Source organism: Ochotona curzoniae, unplaced genomic scaffold, assembly GCF_017591425.1.
Source record: "Ochotona curzoniae isolate NIBS_2020 unplaced genomic scaffold, NIBS_Ocur_1.0 scaffold_4683, whole genome shotgun sequence".
NCBI classification, from domain to species: domain Eukaryota; kingdom Metazoa; phylum Chordata; class Mammalia; order Lagomorpha; family Ochotonidae; genus Ochotona; species Ochotona curzoniae.
The window spans coordinates 13,754,900-13,773,396 of NW_024467121.1; the positions used below are offsets into that span (position 1 = coordinate 13,754,900).

General features: G+C 41.6%; 1 protein-coding gene across 5 annotated transcripts in view; it reads right to left on the reverse strand.

The window, feature by feature from the left end:
• Window positions 1–18,497, reverse strand: part of PRKCQ (protein kinase C theta) — a 119,356-nt gene that overhangs the window by 14,295 nt on the left and 86,564 nt on the right. For all 5 annotated transcript variants that reach the window (XM_040967765.1, XM_040967766.1, XM_040967763.1 and 2 more), the window contains 3 exons: window positions 10,724–10,815; window positions 8,715–8,777; window positions 3,318–3,456 (listed from right to left, as the gene is read on the reverse strand). In XM_040967765.1, coding sequence (XP_040823699.1) covers window positions 3,318–3,456; window positions 8,715–8,777; window positions 10,724–10,815 — 294 coding nt within the window. The remainder of the gene's footprint in view (window positions 1–3,317; window positions 3,457–8,714; window positions 8,778–10,723; window positions 10,816–18,497) is intronic.

The following is an 18,497-nucleotide window of genomic DNA, read 5'->3' on the forward strand; positions in this document are numbered from 1 at the left end:
TTTTCCTTCCCCACCTCCCCATAGGGTTGCCTTTTTGAGATGATGAAGAAGTATGACCAAAAGGTCTGAGATGCATGGAGAAGATGCCCTGGTTGTGGGGTGGTGCATGGAAGAAACACTGGAAAGGTGTTTTCAGAACCCACAAGGAGCAGAGATGTTGATCTGTTAGGTGAGTAAGGATGGAGAGGAACTAGAGAGTCTTTGGGGAATAAATCAAAATGATTCATTTTGAGGAAAAATGATGAATAAAGGGAGAGTCTTAGTACAGACACAAGATTAGGAAAGGTGTGAGAGGTTCAGTTTCAAAAGACTTGATGTCTCACTGAGTTTGGGGTGGTACTTAAAGGAGAAAAGTCGAGTTAGTTCTCTATGTAGACAATTGGGTGGATGGCAGGCAATTCAACAAGAAAGGAAAAATAGGAAGGGGATGGCAAATTCATCAGAGGAAGTTAAGTTGAAAAAGAAATTACATGTTTATTTGACAGGCAGAGAATGAGAGACAACAGGGGCCTCCAGTCTACTTGTTCACTTTCTAAATGCCTGCAATAGCTGTTGCTGAGTTGCAATGAAACCAAGAGCTTGGAATGCAATTTCAGTCTCCCAGATAGGTGGCAAGGATCCAAGTACTTGAACCATTTGTTGTGTGCTGCCTCCCAGAATGTACATTAGCACAAGGATGGGGTTGGGAGCAGGAATGAGATTCAAATTCAGGTCTCCAATATGAGAGACTGACAGATTTATTTATTTATTTTTTTATTGGAAAGGCAGATTTATGGAGAAAAGGAAATACAGAGAGAAAAATCTTCCATCTGCTGGTTCACTCCCCAAGCGACCATAGTGGTTGGAGTTGAGCTGATCCAGAGCCAGGAGCCACAAATTTCCTCCAGGTCTCATATGTGGGTACAGGAACCCAAGGCTTTGAGTCATCTACTGCTCTCCCAGGTCACAAGCAGGGAGCTTGATGGGAAATAGAGCAGCTGGGGCATGAATGGTGCCCAAACGGGATCCTGGAGCATGCAAGGCATGGATCTAGCCCCTGAGCCATCATCCTGGGCCCAGGGAGGAGACTTAACCACTGTGCCAAATGCCTGCTTCAGAAAGAAGGGTTTTAGATGGATTGTGTTGGTGTCTGTCTGCTTGGTGTGCCAATCAGTTGGTAAGCTCAAGCAGAAACATTCTTATGTAGGTCTGGAACAAGCAGCTTGGGCCTCCAGTTTTGAAATCTGGTATTAAACCCTAGCGATAAGCAGAGCAACAACCCATAAGATAAGAGGAGCAAGCATGCAGTCAGCATATGTATAATTGAAAACAAAAGAATGATGTTGCTGAGAGAGAAGCAAGAGGCAGAAAAAAAAAACATATCAAGAAAGGAAGTCTTGCCTCGGAGGGATGCCATGTGCAGTCTATGCAGATGAGAGAGAATCAGAGGAAGGCAGACACATGAATATGTTGAAGGAGAAAAGGAAAGAAATTGGGTGAGGTTCAAAGAATGAAAAAGGGGGTCTCTACTGAGGATGATGTGTCCTTAGAAGAGTGAATATATTTAGAACAATTACTAAGGGGAATCTAGCAGGTGAAGGAAGTCCCTTCTCTGTGGGCTCCTTCATGTGTGCCTTAATTAGCTCTGGCTTCACTTCAAGGGGAAACAGTTTACTGCATTGATATCTGTAATTGTGCTAACCCAGAGAAAGCACTGATTCCTCGAATATCATGAAGTTATGAAAGCAATGAGTCAAGCTCTGTGAGCTTAAGCAATTCTCCTGAAACTTAATACACTGCGATTTCTTACGGAGCAGAGGCTAACCTTTTAAGTTTAAATCTGACTTGGGCTTCCAATTCCTTGGCAGCGACAAGGATTTTCTGCCACACTTGTTTCACCCAGGAAAGCAGAGATCAACACAGTCTTTATCAAACAGCCTTGCCTGATCTAATGAATGAATTGATTAATTAACTGCATAAATCTGCCCACATTTGCCTCAGCAGTTATGACACCGTTGGCTCACCTTGGAATGCCTTGTTTCAATCCCCACCTCCTGACTCCTGACTCCTGACTCTAGTTTCCTGCTAAAATATAGACTTTGCCGGGCAGCAGGGCACGGCTCATGTAATTGAATTTCTGCCACTCAGGCAGGAGATCTGGACTGAGTTCCTGGCTGCCAGCTGCAGCCTGGCTAAGCTTCGTCTGCCACAAGCATTTGACAAGATCGGAGTTGTGCCTGCCTGCCTGCCTGCTTGTGTGTTTGTCTCTCTGCCTCTTAAACAAACAACTAGATTTTTTTTTGGAAAAAAAATAGACCTATATGAGAAATTGGTATAGAACCAGTGTCAACACCCTGGTCTTGATGTAGCACCACAGCTATAGAAGATGTGATGCTTGAAGGGAACCGGGTAAAAGGCACACGCAGCAGATGCTTCTGTGCTGTTTTGTAACTGCTTGTGAATTTATAATTATTTTAAAATTAAAAAAAAAACAGGCTTAAAGAGTGAAAAATAAACAGTTCTTGATTTAAAGCAAACATCTGGTTGTGCAGATACATTCAAAGGCAAAAGCAGCCAGGAGTGTGAGAGAAGGAACATGGGATGAGGAAGCCTCTAATCCCACTGGGGTAGGCAGCTGGAGGGGATTCTCGAAAAGGAAGCAAGGGTTTAACTCGGCTGATGGATACCTTCTGACTCAATGTCATTTTCTAGCTACTGGGAACATTGGAGAGATGCCTTTTTTTTTTTTATCAGGATTGCTGCTATTACTACTGTTTTGGCAGAGGTGTGCACTGAGCTTGAGTTTTTTTGCTCTCTCATTTAATTTTTGCGATAATACTATGATGCAAGTACTGGAACTATTTTGCAGAGGATGAAATCGGATCAGGGAGACTTTGGCCATCTGTCTATGCTCACACAGTGATTCAGGTTCTCTGACCGTGCACTGGAACCACTTCATTCAGCGGGTTACCTGTTTGCACCTGGCTCTTCACCAGGTACAACTTCTGGTTGGTCTGAGCAGTGTGATTATGTTTGAAGGCTGGAGATGATGGCACAGAGTTATGACTGAAAGGGAACAGTGACCTATTCAAGCCTTGGAGAGATGCTGTAATCAATATGCATGGCATTCTTTCTCAGATTATTGTCTACTATTATAGCCATCCAATTGTGTGACTGCATTTATGAAAAATCCAGGAAAACAAAGATCAGTCCTGCCCCAAATAGTAAAATATTTTGACAGGAAGGGGAGGCAGAGGCAGAGGCAGAGGCAGCAGTGCCTGGCGCAGGTGTGTTGAGCTGGGGAAGGCGGTTACAGGGCCTTGGTGGTGCATCCCTACCTCCGGGGCGATGTAGTCAGGAGTCCCGCAGAAAGTGTTTGTCTTTGCATCTCCTACCATGTTCTCTTTGCACATTCCGAAATCTGCTATCTTGATATGTCCATCTTTGTCTAACAGGATATTGTCTAGCTTCAGGTCCCTGAAAAAGCAAAAAGCAAAGCAAAAACTCCCGATATGCAATGTTGCTCTCTCGTCCAGTCACAGCTCACCTGGGATCCCTTCCCCCTCTGGCAACCCAGTTGCTAGCCCGCAGCCCTGCTCAGGGAGCTCACTGTTCCTTTCTCGCTTCCAGGTTTGGTTCTTTGACTCCTGGCTCATTCTCAGGACTTTTCCCCTGTAGCTTCTTTTGACTCTGGGCAGCCTGCATGGGTTCTTTACCCCCACGTAACACCTGATATATCTTCAGAGCTCAATCCAAGAATTTTATGTGAATGACGCAGTATGTGCTAGATTTCACAATTGTACTGCTACTTCCTTGGTGTAACATCCTTTAATTTTAAGAGGGGCCTTCACAAAACACATTCTCACAGTGGAGAACTGGTTGATAATGAAACAGCACCTCAATCTGATCGTCTTCCTGGAATCACTCATACAAAAAGTGCATCATTCTTCGAGTGCCTGGCTGCTGTGAATTCCTGTCTGTCTGTCTTACCAAGAGGTATAGCTCAATATATGAAGGACTGAGCACCCCAATATTTTTTTCTGGGATCAATGGTCAGGAGGAAGGCCTGGAGATACACGATGTTATGCCATGTTCTGTGTATGTTAGATTGTTTGTGCATAGCTTATACTGCCCCTACCTGCAAGTCCAGTTGGGGAAGTCCATTCCTAACTAAGAAAGAATGCCTCTAGCACCAGAATCCATCTGAGAGAGACCAGAACACCCATCAACAAATTCCCCCGAGTCTCAGAAAGACAATACTTCTTAAAATGGCCTATTCTATTCTAAGTTAAAAGTAGCTGACAATATTTATTTCAAAAATATGCAAGCCATGGCTGGTGCTGTGTCATGACTGTGACACTGGCATTTCTTAGGAATACTGACTCTTCAAGATGTGCCAAGTACTCGGGCTTCTGCTGCTTCCATGGGAAATCTGTTTTGGAGTTTCAGGCTCTTGGTTTCCACCTGGCCCAGCCATAACGTTTGCAACCATTTGCAGAGTAAAATAGCAGGAGAATCACTCTCTTTCTCTATTTTTTCACTTCTCTATGTAATTTTGCTTTTGGAACAAATAAATGAACCTTTTTAAAAAATGAGCCAAGTTATGGCCTGTTATGATGCTAATATTATTTTGTATGGCATCTTGAAAATTGAAGTTTTATCTTTCATGAAATTCAGAGATTTTATTCCTCATATGATATGGTTTTTTTTTTGACTCTTCAATGTTCTGACTCTCCCCTCCAAAAACCCCCTAAATTTATCAATTTTCTTCTTGAGAAGGGGTGCATCTAATTAGTATACATGAAGTTGGTGCTGTCAGCTTCTGAGACCACCCACATACCTTTTGCCATCCGACTGCACTACTTGTTACAATACCTTCCTCATGATAATGGTTCGGACTGAACTAACTGCAAACTAAAATCCTCAAGTAGTCTGTTTTATTTTTTAAGCATAAACTGCCATTATCCCATCCTGTGACTATCAAATTGATCTTTAAAGATTTATTTTTATTATTATTTTTTTTTATTGGAAAGGTGGATATACAGAGAGGAGAGACAGAGAGGAAGATCTTCCGTCCGATGATTCACTCCCCAAGTGAGCGCAACGGGCCGATGCTATGCCAGTCCCAAGCCAGGAGTCTCTTCCAGGTCTCCCACGCGGGTGCAGGGTCCCAAAGCTTTGGGCCATCCTCGACTGCTTTCCCAGGCCACAGGCAGGGAGCTGGAAGGGAAGCAGGGCTGCCGGGATAGAACCAGCGCCCATATGGGATCCCGGGGGGTGCAAGGCGAGGACCTTAACCACTTGCGCCACTGCGCCGGGCCCTCAAATTGATCTTTAAAAAACAATTCAGGGCTGGGCATTTGGCCTGGCTCAACTTCTGCTTTTGTGAGCATTTGAGGAGCGAATCAGTGGATGTCAGATTTAACTATCTCGTTCTCTGCCTTGCCTTTCAAATACAATAAAGAATCCATCAATTAATTTTTATAAAACTCATTTCAGGTTGACATCAATTTGTTTAAAATTTTACCCAATCAATTTTAGTCAATGCAACTTTATAAATTTTAGCTTTTCCTGTAACAGTCAGCTTTCTTTGTCCACATGTGGTCTGCTCAGGGACTTCCACGCTTTCTGAAATCCACTGTTAATACATAGGATTTGTGGTTGTTGATGGTTACCACTGTCTTCCTTAGGTAGCTAAGACAACTTGGAAGAAGGTAAAGAGAATTATGGCTTTCATCTCCTTCTGTATCTGTTAGAATTTTCTCTCAGGTTTCCTTCTCAAAGATTCTGCTCCTTATAATAGAACTATTGAAGAAAGCATGCACTGATTGAATTTTGGGCAATACTACTCAATATTATATTTTATTATGCTCATTTTTGCACAATTTGATGAGTTTTGCAAATGTTTATACTGAGCTAGGAATTCAAGCAATCAAATTAAGACCAAGAAGAGGTTCAACAGTAAAGATACGGGATCAACTCAGATGCCCATTAACTAATTACTAGATAAAGAAAATGTGGTAGTTTATATAAAACCAGTAGTATACTATATACAATATTCTATATATTATATACTTATTCTATGTATTATGGAATACTACTGAGCCAAAAAAGGAACGAAATCCTGTCTTTTGCAACTGAAAACCATTATGCTTAGTGAAATAAATCAGTCCCCAAATGACAAGTATATGTGTTCTTTGTGGTTAATATAGAAGAAGAATGTATAGGAATGAAATGGATATCTTGTGATATGATTGTTGTTTTTAGCTCTTGCTTATATGATCATGGAACTGTGGTCTTTCTGTTTTTTGCTTGTTGAATATTATGACTAGGGTGAAATAAGCCTGTGATTATAGAGTGGATTGAAATTATGCTTATGAAAAAATTAAAAATAAAAGCAAGGGAAAGGAGGATGGAGGTTGGAGGAAGGGAAGAGGAAAGTATGATTATCAAAACTGTGCCTATGAAATACATGAAATTTGTCTACTTCATTTTAATAAAAATTAAAAGAAATATGTTGACTGTGTAAAAGAGGGTTCCCTAACTCTTGAGAGATCCTTCATCTTTCTTCAAAATATTTACATGCAGTCCCCATCCTAGAAATAATTGCCCTTTTTGTCTTTATCACGGTTTGCCAAATCTTCAGTTCATATACATGGAATATACGCCATAACTACTCCCAGAATGTTCACATTCTTCAAAAGTTGCTAATCCTATTTGGGGTATCTCCTTTGTTCAACAGGAAGCAAGATGAGGGTGAGAGCTGATTTTTCTTATTTATTGTGCTATGATTATTTTTTAAAGAAGCATAATATACCCAGAGTATTCAAGAAACAATTATGTAATAACAGACTGGTGATTAATAGAAGCAGTTAATTTATGTTTCCTTTTCTTGGATTCTCTACCTTGTGTGAGAGTAAGTTATGTAGAGCTTGGCGGTCTCCATCCCACGCATCTTCTGCCTGAGAGGCCTGGAGTACATCTTAGAGCTGTGTCACTTCTGCCCTCTCATCCTAACTCACGGCTATCCCACCTCCACTGACATGATGAAGGATACTCAATCCATTACGGCTTCTCCATAGACACTGCTAGTCTTCTGTATTCTTGAACATTCATTGGAACGAAATACACTGTGCAACTTATGAATTGTATTTAACTGCTTGTACTAATGTTTCAGCTTTGCTATTGATCCATACTGCTATCACATAGAGCCTCTGCCATGTGAGCATATTTGTATCATTAATGGACATGTTCCTACGTTTCTAGAAATTTGACAGCAGACCGGTTTTGGGTCCTCTCCAGGGAAGCAGACATCCAGCTGTGAAGCTATATATGGATCACAGGAGTGATTAACATAAGATCTAATAGTTGCATTGGACTTTCTTGCTTGCAAATGCAATTTGATTACTTAATTCTTACAAAAATCCTTCATTCTGAAGTCACTGTTTCTGTCTGTTTTTCCTTTTCTGGTGAAAAGTGTGATACAATCTATTTCAACCCACAGAGCCTGCCAGTGGATGAGGAGGCACACTCGGTTTTTGTCTGCTCTGACACTTCTTTATATATCAGACTCACCTGGACTTTTTCATCAAATTGGTTTTGCTAAGATGTACAAGGATGCATTTTAACTGATTCTAAAAATAAATGTTCTCTGGTCCTCATTGCTAGGAATAATAAAGCTTCATGTCAAATATTCAATCTGCCTTATAACATGAGCCAGATATGTTTGGGGTTCTGAGAGAAAACTCCTTGAAGCTTGGAGAGGTTTAAATTAGGACAAGAAATTTCCAGAAAGCCTACATACAAAGCCAGACTTGTGGGGGCAGAGGAAGACCTGTCAGATTCCTGGGAGATCCCTGGCAATGCCACAGATCCTATAGGGGCTGGGGAGAGGAGTATTCTGAGACACATCCTACTGTTCACTTTTTGCCTAGTCCCTTCAAGACATCAGGGCACACTGAATTTCACCTGCTATCATTTTCCTGCTCAAAAAATATCTCATGAGTACATCAGGAATAGTGAAGTAAGCAGAAGTCTTTCGTTTTGTTATGTGGTAAATGCAAGCAGTGATTTTCCATTCAGAAGAAGCAGAGTGGGAGTTAAAGTGGCTACCAAACCTGAGTTTCATGGTTAGTAATCCTCATTACTGCTCTCCTCCGGGAGTGTCTGATAACTTGGCCATTAAGCAGAGATGGGAAATGCTTACCTGGCTCTTCCCAGGGGGGTCATGTGACACTGAATGAGATGATCTATATAAAAACACTGCGAACTGACTTCACAAGTATGGGTTGGGAGTACTTTTATCATCACTAAAGCAACCTTGTGGCCTTGTTCTCATAATCTGAGGAGGATTTAGAGTTTTCTGTCTTTATGATGGTATCTTTTCCAGCTCCCTGTTTTACATTTAATCCAAACCCAGGCTTACGGCATCTCAGAAGAAGCCAATGCTTTCACAGATCCATAGACCCCCAGGTCTACTCCATTCTCATGATCGTCCAAGAACTAACCATTCTACCAAAGCTGGACTCATTTGTCTGATATTCCCCCACTGACCTCCTTTCTCACATTTTCTGGAGTTCTGTCTCCTTGCAAAAATTTGCTTCTTAAAAAAAATTATCTACTTCCTGGTAGAAATGGTTTTCACAGCATACCCCAATCAGGGCTGAACAATGATTCCATTAACTGGACAAGGAAAGCCTGTGTCTTAGCGCTTGCTTCCCACAAGCACAATTTACCTGTAGACAATTCCTTTGGAATGAAGGAACTGCAGACCGAGAATGATTTCAGCAGCATAAAACCTGAGGGAGAGAAAGAGGGAGGGCCAAAACTCACCATGAATGTATTAATAGAACAAAAAAAATCCTCAGACATGGATTGGTGTGTTTTTAATACCTACTAGGCTAAGTGTTCTATGCATATTATTTGGTCTAACCTTGCCTAAGGACATTATTCATCCTACACAGAAGAAAGTGGAAGCTCAGATGCTTTCTCCCTGCCAGAGTACAAGCTATCCTATTATCTAGACTTGCCTTTATCTAGTGTTAACTTTGAAACTTACGCCGCAATACCTACATCATACAAACATTACATGTATTAGTATAGTTACAATAGGGAAATAATTTCCTTCTTCATTTTAAACTCTGCTTGAAGCTCAGAGACTTGTACTCAGGCCATTCCAAATAGACCTGGTTGTTTATTTTCATACTGACAGTGTTTAGCCCAGGCAAAAAATATAGCTCAGGAGGTGGAAAAAAGGATATTAGCAGATGGAAGGTGATAATCTTCATCTTCAATGAAGACAGGCTTAAAGGAAACAAGTTGATACTATCATTACTGTAATAAAGGTCAGATATGATTGGTCTTCCCAAAGATCATGGAAAATAAACATGATCTTTGCATTTCACTTTTTTTCTCCATAAACTTTTGGAAGTATCCATGTTTAGGAGAGCGTGTTTCTTGAAAGTGAGGTTTGTTGGATCATACTGAGAATCCAAAACTCTGCTTGCTGGGAAGCAGGTAGGACACAGTAGGGAATGAGTGTTTGAATTGGCTGTGATATGTCACAGAGATAGCAAGGATGGTGATGCAGAAGTCCTCTAGAGTTACATGTGGGCGCTTTGCTGAGGGTTCCTGTAGGCAATGAGATTGGTGCAATGTGAACCAGTGGCCTGACACAGCAGCCATTTCAGGCACGGCTGTTGCAGGAGCTGTTGGGGGACGGGGGTCAAGCCTACCTTTTAACCTAGTTCAAAAGACACCACCCAAGAGAAACTCATATGTATTCAATCTCAAGCGAGGCAGCTGTATTTTTTTTTTTTAAAAAAAGCTTTTATTGATTTGAGAGGGATTATGTGTGTGTGTGTGTGTGTGTGTGTGTGTATGTGAGGGAGAGAGAGAATCCTCAGCACTGGTTCACTCCTCCAGTGTTTGCAACAGCCAGAACTGTGCAGAGAGCTGGGAGATCTAACTGGGTCTCCCACATGAGTGGTTGATACCCAAGAACTTGAGTCACCACTGATACTTCGCTTCCCAGGAGCTACATTAGCAGGAAACTGCAAATGAGAACAGATCCAGGGATTCAATGCAGGTGCTCTGATACCGAATGCTGGAGTCCCAGCTGGAGTGGTTAGTGCTTGGTCAAATGCTCATCTCAACTGCAGTGGTTTCATTGTTCCCATGAGGGCACAGCACAGATAGAAGAGGCAGGAGGTGCTGCCAGGGGCTCAGTCTCTGCAGGACCACCAGGCAAACTTGTGCCTATAATGCTTGATGCCAAGGAAGGCGAAGCTATACTCTCAAGTAGACCAAGTGCCTCTTTCAGTTTCCTAATTCTCCTGTCCCAGGAGCCAAATCCTTGTGGTTCCACTTGGAGCATCAGGCGAGAGGCCTCAGCTAAAAGCTTCTTCCCTGGGGGCCACTTCGCGATTTGTTTTCTAATTGTATGTTCTGCTTTTAAAGAGAATATATTTCCTTCTTTGTTCACATGTTTTAGGAGCCCGAGGATGCAAGATGGTCCCTTAAACAACTAAAGCAGTTTGCTTCAAAACACACGGGCATGAAGCCAAACTGACATACATTTCAGCTTCATAAAAAGGAAGACTATAGTTTTGTTTGAAAGCATCCCAAGGGTTTCTTTTGCCCTAGAACTTGGGATGCCACAGGAGGAATTAAGAACACAAACACTGGAGACATGGGAGATGACAAGAACAATGGAAAAATCCCAATCCCTTCCAAGGGCACTTACGTTGCTCTACAGAGATCAAACTTGTGACAACTTTGGATGTGGTACATTAAATCTCCCCCGTTGAGATACTCCATCACGAAGAAGAGATTTTCCTAAGGGTAAAAGCAAAAGAATTCCAGTATAACTTCTTAAAAGAAAAGGCACTAGGATTACTTTTAAGTGGATTAGATAATTTTGTAGGAACTAATTCTATCTTGAAATCACGTAGCAACAGACTATCCAAATACTTTAGCTGATCTGTATTTTTTAAACCTTAGGATATCTGAGGAACAGATTTGAGATGCTGTCCAATATTTGATTGAGGTTGTGTGCTGTGATCTGGCAACTGGGCACAGTAACAGTGAGAAGTCCATCAGATGGACAATGGGACAGTGGATGGTATTGGGCACTTAGCAGGTACTGATCATATGCTTACTGAAATTCTTGATGTGTAAGATGGTGCACAGAATATGTTTTGAAATATATATTCAGACTCCAAGAGCGCAGCTTATAAATGCACATTCACGCATCACTCAGTAACTAGTCACTGAGCATATTCTGCGGGACTGGTATTGTGCAGCAGTGAGTGTGGGGATTGCAGGGGAGTAAGCCTGGATGCTCACTCCTGCCTCAGCCATCAAGAATAAGTGAGACAGCGTCCAGTGCGGTGGTCTAGCGGCTAAAAGTCTTCATCTTGCTTGGGCTGGGATCCCATATGGGTGCCAGTTCTAATTCTGGCAGCCCTGCTTCCCATCCAGCTCCCTGCTTGTGGCTTGGGAAAGCAGTCAAGGATGGCCAAAAGCTTTGGGACCCTACACCCATGTGGGAGACCTGGAAGAAGTTCCTGGCTTCAGATTGTTGCAGCTCTGGCCATTGCGGTCACTTGGGGAGTGACTCATCAGATGGAAGATCTTCCTCTTTGTCTCTCCTCCTCTCTCTCTATATATCTGACTTTGCAATAAAAATAAATAAATCTTAAAAAAAAAAAGAATAAGTAAGACAAAGCTCCTGCCTTGGCAAGGTTGCAATCAAGTTTTCCCTTCTTTCCAGGGCAGGCTTTACAAGTTGCAGGGTCAAGTTACAGTTAACGGAGCATGCAGTCCCTACTGGAGATGGCCAGGCATTCATGCTACAGGTGCTGGAGCCCGGCATGGCAGCAGGGAGAGCAGACCTGGATAATCAGATGAGCTGCTCTCCCTGTTGTCACTCAGGGCTCAGGTTGTAATCACAGCATCAAAGGTAGCACTGATCCCAACTAGCCTAAACTCTTCCAACTGTGTGGGACAATATGTTTCTGATAAATATATTCTTTGAACACACTGGTTTTTCAAGGGTTCTCCTGAATCACAAAGATTAGCATTGCCTCAGGTGTGTAGACATTCGGTGTGCCTATGCATAATTCTGCACCTGAAAAATATCCCCTGGTGATTTTTTAACAAAATTAAATTTTAAATTACTACGCGAGACTAGTTGAAGTAGTGGGGGCATCTGGGGCAGCAGGGAAGGGCATCTAGGATGGCAGTAATGTTCATTGCTGGGTCTCACCGATTGGGAAGAAGTTTTGTGGCAATTATTTTAATAATTCAGGCAACGGTATATTCAACACCTGCTTTCTCAAAGTTTGGTTTTTCAGCTGGAGCACACCCTTGTTTGTTTTGGATGACAGGCATAAATTCTTGGGTGATATCAACTATCACTAATCATTGCTATTCGAACTCAACTTCAGAGTTTTAATTTGCTCCACCTGTGTGCACTTGCATTTTCACTGACATATTTTCACTGGCTCCTGTTCTCCTAAGCACTATATGAAAGTTTCTAATCTTTACCCTTTTACTCAGAAACTAGACTGGCTTCGAACAAGTCAGGATGGTGGATATCTTCCATTATGTATGTAAGAGAGTAAAAAAATAAAAAAGTGTAGTCAGATTGTTTATAATACGGCTTAGGTGAATGGTTTTTGTTTTAGTGCTAGGACATTTACAAGTTGTTGTAAAGGCTGAAGTTTCAGAACTAATTTCCTGTCAGTATGAACTTGAGGGAAGAGGAATGGTGGTGAAATCTCCACCCCTCAGTTCTGCACACCATTCCCATCTGTTCTCAAGTCTAGATTTGACTCTGTTCCTGGTGCCCAGCATTAGAGAGTTAGATCTGTGTGGGCTAGAAGGATCTACAAAATTGAAGGCTCAGGATTTGCTTCTATGGGAATGAGGAAACTGTTGCCATGATTACTAATTAAACAGTAAGATCTATAGCATGTTGGATGTGATATTTAGCCCCACTGAAAGATTTGTCAGTTCCACAATAAATCTTTCAAAAGGATCAGTTCTAATTCTCATGGTGGGATTTAGTTGGGGGCACTGAAGACTCCCAACTGACTGCCTGTTGTCTTTTATGATGGCGTTTTGGCACCAATCTAACACTTTGTTTTGGGTGAACACCCTTTGTTAGAGATATGGGCTGTTTTTAACCTGAAGTCCTGCCTGGGTGGATAGGATTGGAGGCCTGGCTATTTATCCAGGGGCTGTGGTTGTGTGCAGAAGGCTTTGGAGAACACTCACTCAGGGCCCGCTGAGGTGGCTCAGTGATGGAGTGAGCATATATGTGTGTATACTGATCACACAACTACAAGACTGGGGTTTTGAGGATCATGTATGAGGGATACATAAGTCTCTTAAAAGTTAAAGCCAAAATCCCAGTCATAGAAATGGTAACAACAAGCAAATATGGTAGGTCTAACATTTCATGAACAGCTAGAGTAAGCATGTTCAGAGTTAAATGTGATTTGCATGAATGTATCCTTAATTTCCACAAAATCCTGTCAAAGAGCAATGTTTACCACACCAGAAATATTCCAAATGAGAGTCCCCAAACCCAGAAGAAAGACACAAGGTCACTGTGAAAAGAGTGGACTTCGCTCTGACTCTGAGCCAAGCTCAAATCTCGTTTACCTTCACCTTAGAGAAAATACTTCATCTCTGCTGAGATCAAGCTCATTTGTGAAACGGAGGGTATGAGATTTCAACCTTACAGGTTGTTGTTGAGTTTTAAATAAGATCATATGTAGAAAGCTCCAAGTTGGTGTTCAGTTACCTGGTAGCTATTGTCATTAGAGGAAGCAGGCTAAAACAAAGTAAAAACATTGGTAACAGCAGCAGCAGCAAATACTTCCCGAAATAAGGAAATAGCACTGAAACAATGCAGAACACAGATAATTAATTTTATTCCTCTGCTGTCTTTTCTGTTCTAATCACTGGCTCTGAGAAATGGCTAGCAGGCCAGCAAGGAGAAAAGAGGGTTTATGTCTGGGTTAATTTTATATAACTATGCACTAGTCTAGACCTCACTTCCTTATACAGGGTAATGCAAATTCTTTTGGTGAGTGAGAAGCAAGATTGAGACAGTCTTGGGATCTTTGGTGCTGTATCAACAGGTCTCAGTTCACATGGCATTTGCTCAGAGGGTCATCACTGACCAGGTGTGTAATCATAAAAATCACACCTTCCTAGCGCTTCAGTTTCATCCTCTGAGATAAGGGATCCCCTTGACTAACTGTTCCCTTTCTAGCCTAAAGATCCCCTAATTTTCAACATACATTTCATGTCCCCTCGCCTTTCCTAGAGAAAAAGATGAAATCAATGTCCTATGACTATTAAGCCCATTGCACCAAGACCAATGTGGTGTTTTCTTAGGCAATAAAGTAAATATTAGTGGGTGCTATGCTTTCAAAATCTCTAAATGACATTTTCAGCAGATATAGTACATATTTGAAGTGTAACTAAAGAATAGAAACGTGTCTTCTCTCCTTTGGCCAAAGAGGTGGGGAGTATGGCTGTGCCCATAGTGCACCATAACCACCCTTAGAAGGTCACCAAAGAAATGTCACAGCATTTCCTCTTATTCAGGAAGTCCCCTATCTGTGCCCACAGAACTTGGCCATTGGCTGGGGGCCAAATACCTCTGTGTCCCACACATGCATTTAAGGTCCTAAGTGTCTTGGTTTGCTTTGCCATTTAAATGATTCCCATGTGAGCCAAAGCCTGAAAAGCAGAATGAAGCAAAGATGCAAGGTAGTTTAGTGCCATTGTGGGTGGGTCCTGTGGATGGCAGAATAACCTTACACTGGTTGTTGTCCTGGGATCCTGAAGGGTGCCTTTCATTTACCATGAAAGCATCCAGCAAACGTGCTCGAGAAACAACTGAGAGGATCAAGAAAAAAAGGTGAATTTTCTTCATTCACAGCAATGAAGGGTCCTTGCTTCATTTCTAGCACTCATGCTTTTTTTTTTTCATTTTACTTATTTTGGTGGCAAAAATGCACCAAATATCAGGTGATTCCTTAGAAAAATAACTTTTGTAATTGAGAGGCTGCTTGGCTCTAAAATGTCCTTTTCGGGGGAAACATATTAAGTTTCTTGGAAGTTCTATGAGTGTCAAGAGAACCTGACGTATTTGTAGCGTGGTTTTGTTAAGGCTTCCTGCTAACATCAGTCTGAGTCCTGAGAGTGAGTTGTCTGTTCATGTTTCTATTATGCACTGGTTTTCATTGATGAAATGGTGAAACACAGAGCTATTTCCATGTTGTCAATGAAGTAACTTCTAACTGGAGGTTGACAGTATAATTACATTGGGCTCATGCTAAGTGTGGATTCATTGAATGAAGATTTGAAAGCTTTGGCTTAATAAGAAAGCATTTGATGCACCATTCAATAACATGTGCTTGTGTTTCAACTTTCCGATTTACAGGGCCAGTGAAGATGGGCATGATGCTATGTGTGCTAGATCACAAAACTGGGTGTCTTTGTGTGCCTTCCCCAAAAGATGAGCTCCATTGCTACTTATAGCCTTGTTGTGATTTTCAGCTCACTAAAGGCAATAATCAAGGTGTATATTCTGAAATTAAATGGGTACCCTGATTCCTTTGTACTTGTTTTCCCTTTGATGATTTGAAAATGCACTTATTACAATCTTACAAGATCATTTAAATCTGAATATTCAATAGTCAAATAATCAACAAGACTAGCATTTCTGCAGACAGTGCTGTGTATTTGTACACAAAGTGCTGCATTTTTTCAGAGCCTCCAGGAAGATTTTTCATCACTTGACCTATGGATCTGTGTATTGTTTTCCTGTGTGCTTACAGAAACTGAAGGAATCCATTTGAGACATTCTACAATTTATTTATATATATATATTTATTGATTTTACTATTATATTTATATTTATTTTCCTATATTTTCAGTGTCTTTGTTAACTGCGTAAAATTCAGCCATCCAGGTGACTTAACCTGGCATAAGTGAGCACATGAAATAAAAACTACATATCAGGAGAAAATTGTGTGAATAATTTTCTGGCCCATGAACTGTCAATGTGTTTTCAACTGTCAGTTGTGTCCTGCTCATCTTAACAGTTTTGGAGGTCAGATTCTTTAAGCTATCCTGGTCTAATTTTAACACAGACTTCGCCTTTGGATCTCGATCTTACAACCCCTGTCCTTTTTACTTCGGCCATCAGCATACCGTCAGAGGTAGAGGCAGGGATTCCCTTCAGTGTGTGTACTCCCACACAACAGGTTTATGTTTGTCTGTCTACTGCTGCAGGAGAAAAGTGCACAGACCACATGGCTCACAGCAAGGCTGAAACTGAGAGCTACAAACTGGGAGACCTGTCTTTTACTTCAATATGATTCTTATTTTGACATTTATGGTCTTGTGGTGTGAGGAAAGACAGAGTTTTCATGTCTTGAAGAGGACCACAGAGCTAGGGTCAGGGCTGCTCAAGCACGCACTTGGTGGGAACCATTATTCCCATGCGGGAATTGAGCTTACTGTCTCAGGTTGACACACCCATTGGGCAGGTCATCCAGATATCTCCCTGGTATGCTTCCACCTGGGGCATTAGTGTGGTCACTTCAAGACTCAACTTCTTCAATATAATGATTTTATTTCCTTCTCATACCTATACACCATAAAAATGCAACAGGTAATTAGTTGTATACTTTCTATATCTAAAGGTTGTGTGTGCATGTGTGTCACTCATATGTGCCTGAGAGAGGGAGAAACAGAAAAGCTTAACAGATCAAATTTCCTTTTTGGGGTCTGCTTGTATTTTTAATGTAACTGGATCCAGTACTAAGTGGCACACACAAGAGTCGAGTCTGATGATCTCCCAAATGAGGTTTCTTGAGGGACTGCCCACCTAGACAACTGGACTCAAACTCTGTCCTCAGAGAAAACTACGCGACAGTGGTCCTATATTGGAGTGCCTGTATTAGCACTGGACCTCCTCGGTTATTGATGTCTCTGCAGTAGAGAGCATACCCAGATGCACATGGGGGACATGACAGCCAGCTCATCCAGGCCAGCAGAGGACATTGAATGCCTCATCAGAAGGTGGAAAGTAGAACAGGTTGGGTAATTCCCCTGGCTAACCTTTGCAGTAAGTGTCTGCGTCTGTGGATGCACTGAAGTGGACCTGGTCAGCCAATAAACCTTGGAAAGATTTTCTCATCCCTGGTGTAATTAAGTCAACAATTTCTCAGAACATTCTATCAAAACCACGCAAGTGACACCCTTGGAGCTCTCTTTTCCACATCAGGTCCTAAGGTGTCATCAAATGAGTGTGCCCATCCCTGGGTAATAATGTACCCTGGAGATAACAAAGAAAAACATCTATCTATTCACCCCTCTACATATCCACCCTTCCTACCCTAATCAGAGGCTCACATGGGTATACATTCCCCTTATTGTAATCAATATCAAAAACTTTGAATAAATAAAAAACCTAAACTATTCATTGCAAGTCATCTCTGTATACCCTTTCAGAGTGTCATTTGTTAGGTATATGTAACAAATCCTGAAATATCAAGAATATAGTATGGAAACTAGAGAGTAGAATTCAATTTACTTCAAGATATATTCCATTACAACCAGTGGAAAAAAACTGGTAATTCCACTCTGAAGAACAGAAGGAAACCATGGTCCATCTAAAAAATTAAATTAATCCTCATAAAATAGCCTCTTGCTTGGTATACAGCAAGAACTCCTTACATATTCACTTGTACTACATGTGCAGCTGTTATTTTATCCTCTGTGACTCTCTTTCAAATAAAAACAAGCAAATCTTTTAAAAATGGCATCATTCGGGGATCAAGTTAAAATCAGAGTCTCACGCAGTCTCCTGGCTGCAGAGGACAGGGACTGAAAGTCACAGAAGGATGGGCAGAAGGCATGCCAAGGGCTGATTCCTCTGCTCTATCGTTCTTTTCAGGACAGTTTGTGCAGCTTTGTGGGGGGTTCTGGCAGTCAGTGTAATTTGCTAAGAGTAGCTCTTTTTCATCCTGCCTCATTTGCTTGAACATTATCTGGAATTCTAAGGGAAGATGAAAAAAAGAAGAAAAAATGCTTCTCCACCTCAAGGTGGGTATTATTTAACTGAAGCATGAAGAAAAGTGCATATAAAAGAAATCGCAGCAACCAAACATGCAGGAAACCATGCAAAACCAAGAAAACATGGAGGAGCAAAACCCCATTTCTGTATGGGGTAGAGCTGGAAGCAAGAGTGAATGATCAGTAATGGTAATAAAATGGGATTGGGTGCATCTGAAAGCAGTTGATGGAAGAGGAGGCAGAACTTGAGCAAGTTCTCAAAGCATGGGGAGTAGATTCCAAAATGGGAGGCACTCTCTGACAAAGCTGGGAAGACACACCCAATACTCTGTCTCCTGGGAAGCAGGTGGCATGACTGTGCCAGCTTTGTGGGAGGAGCGGAAGAAGGAATGAACTGACAATAAATGCCC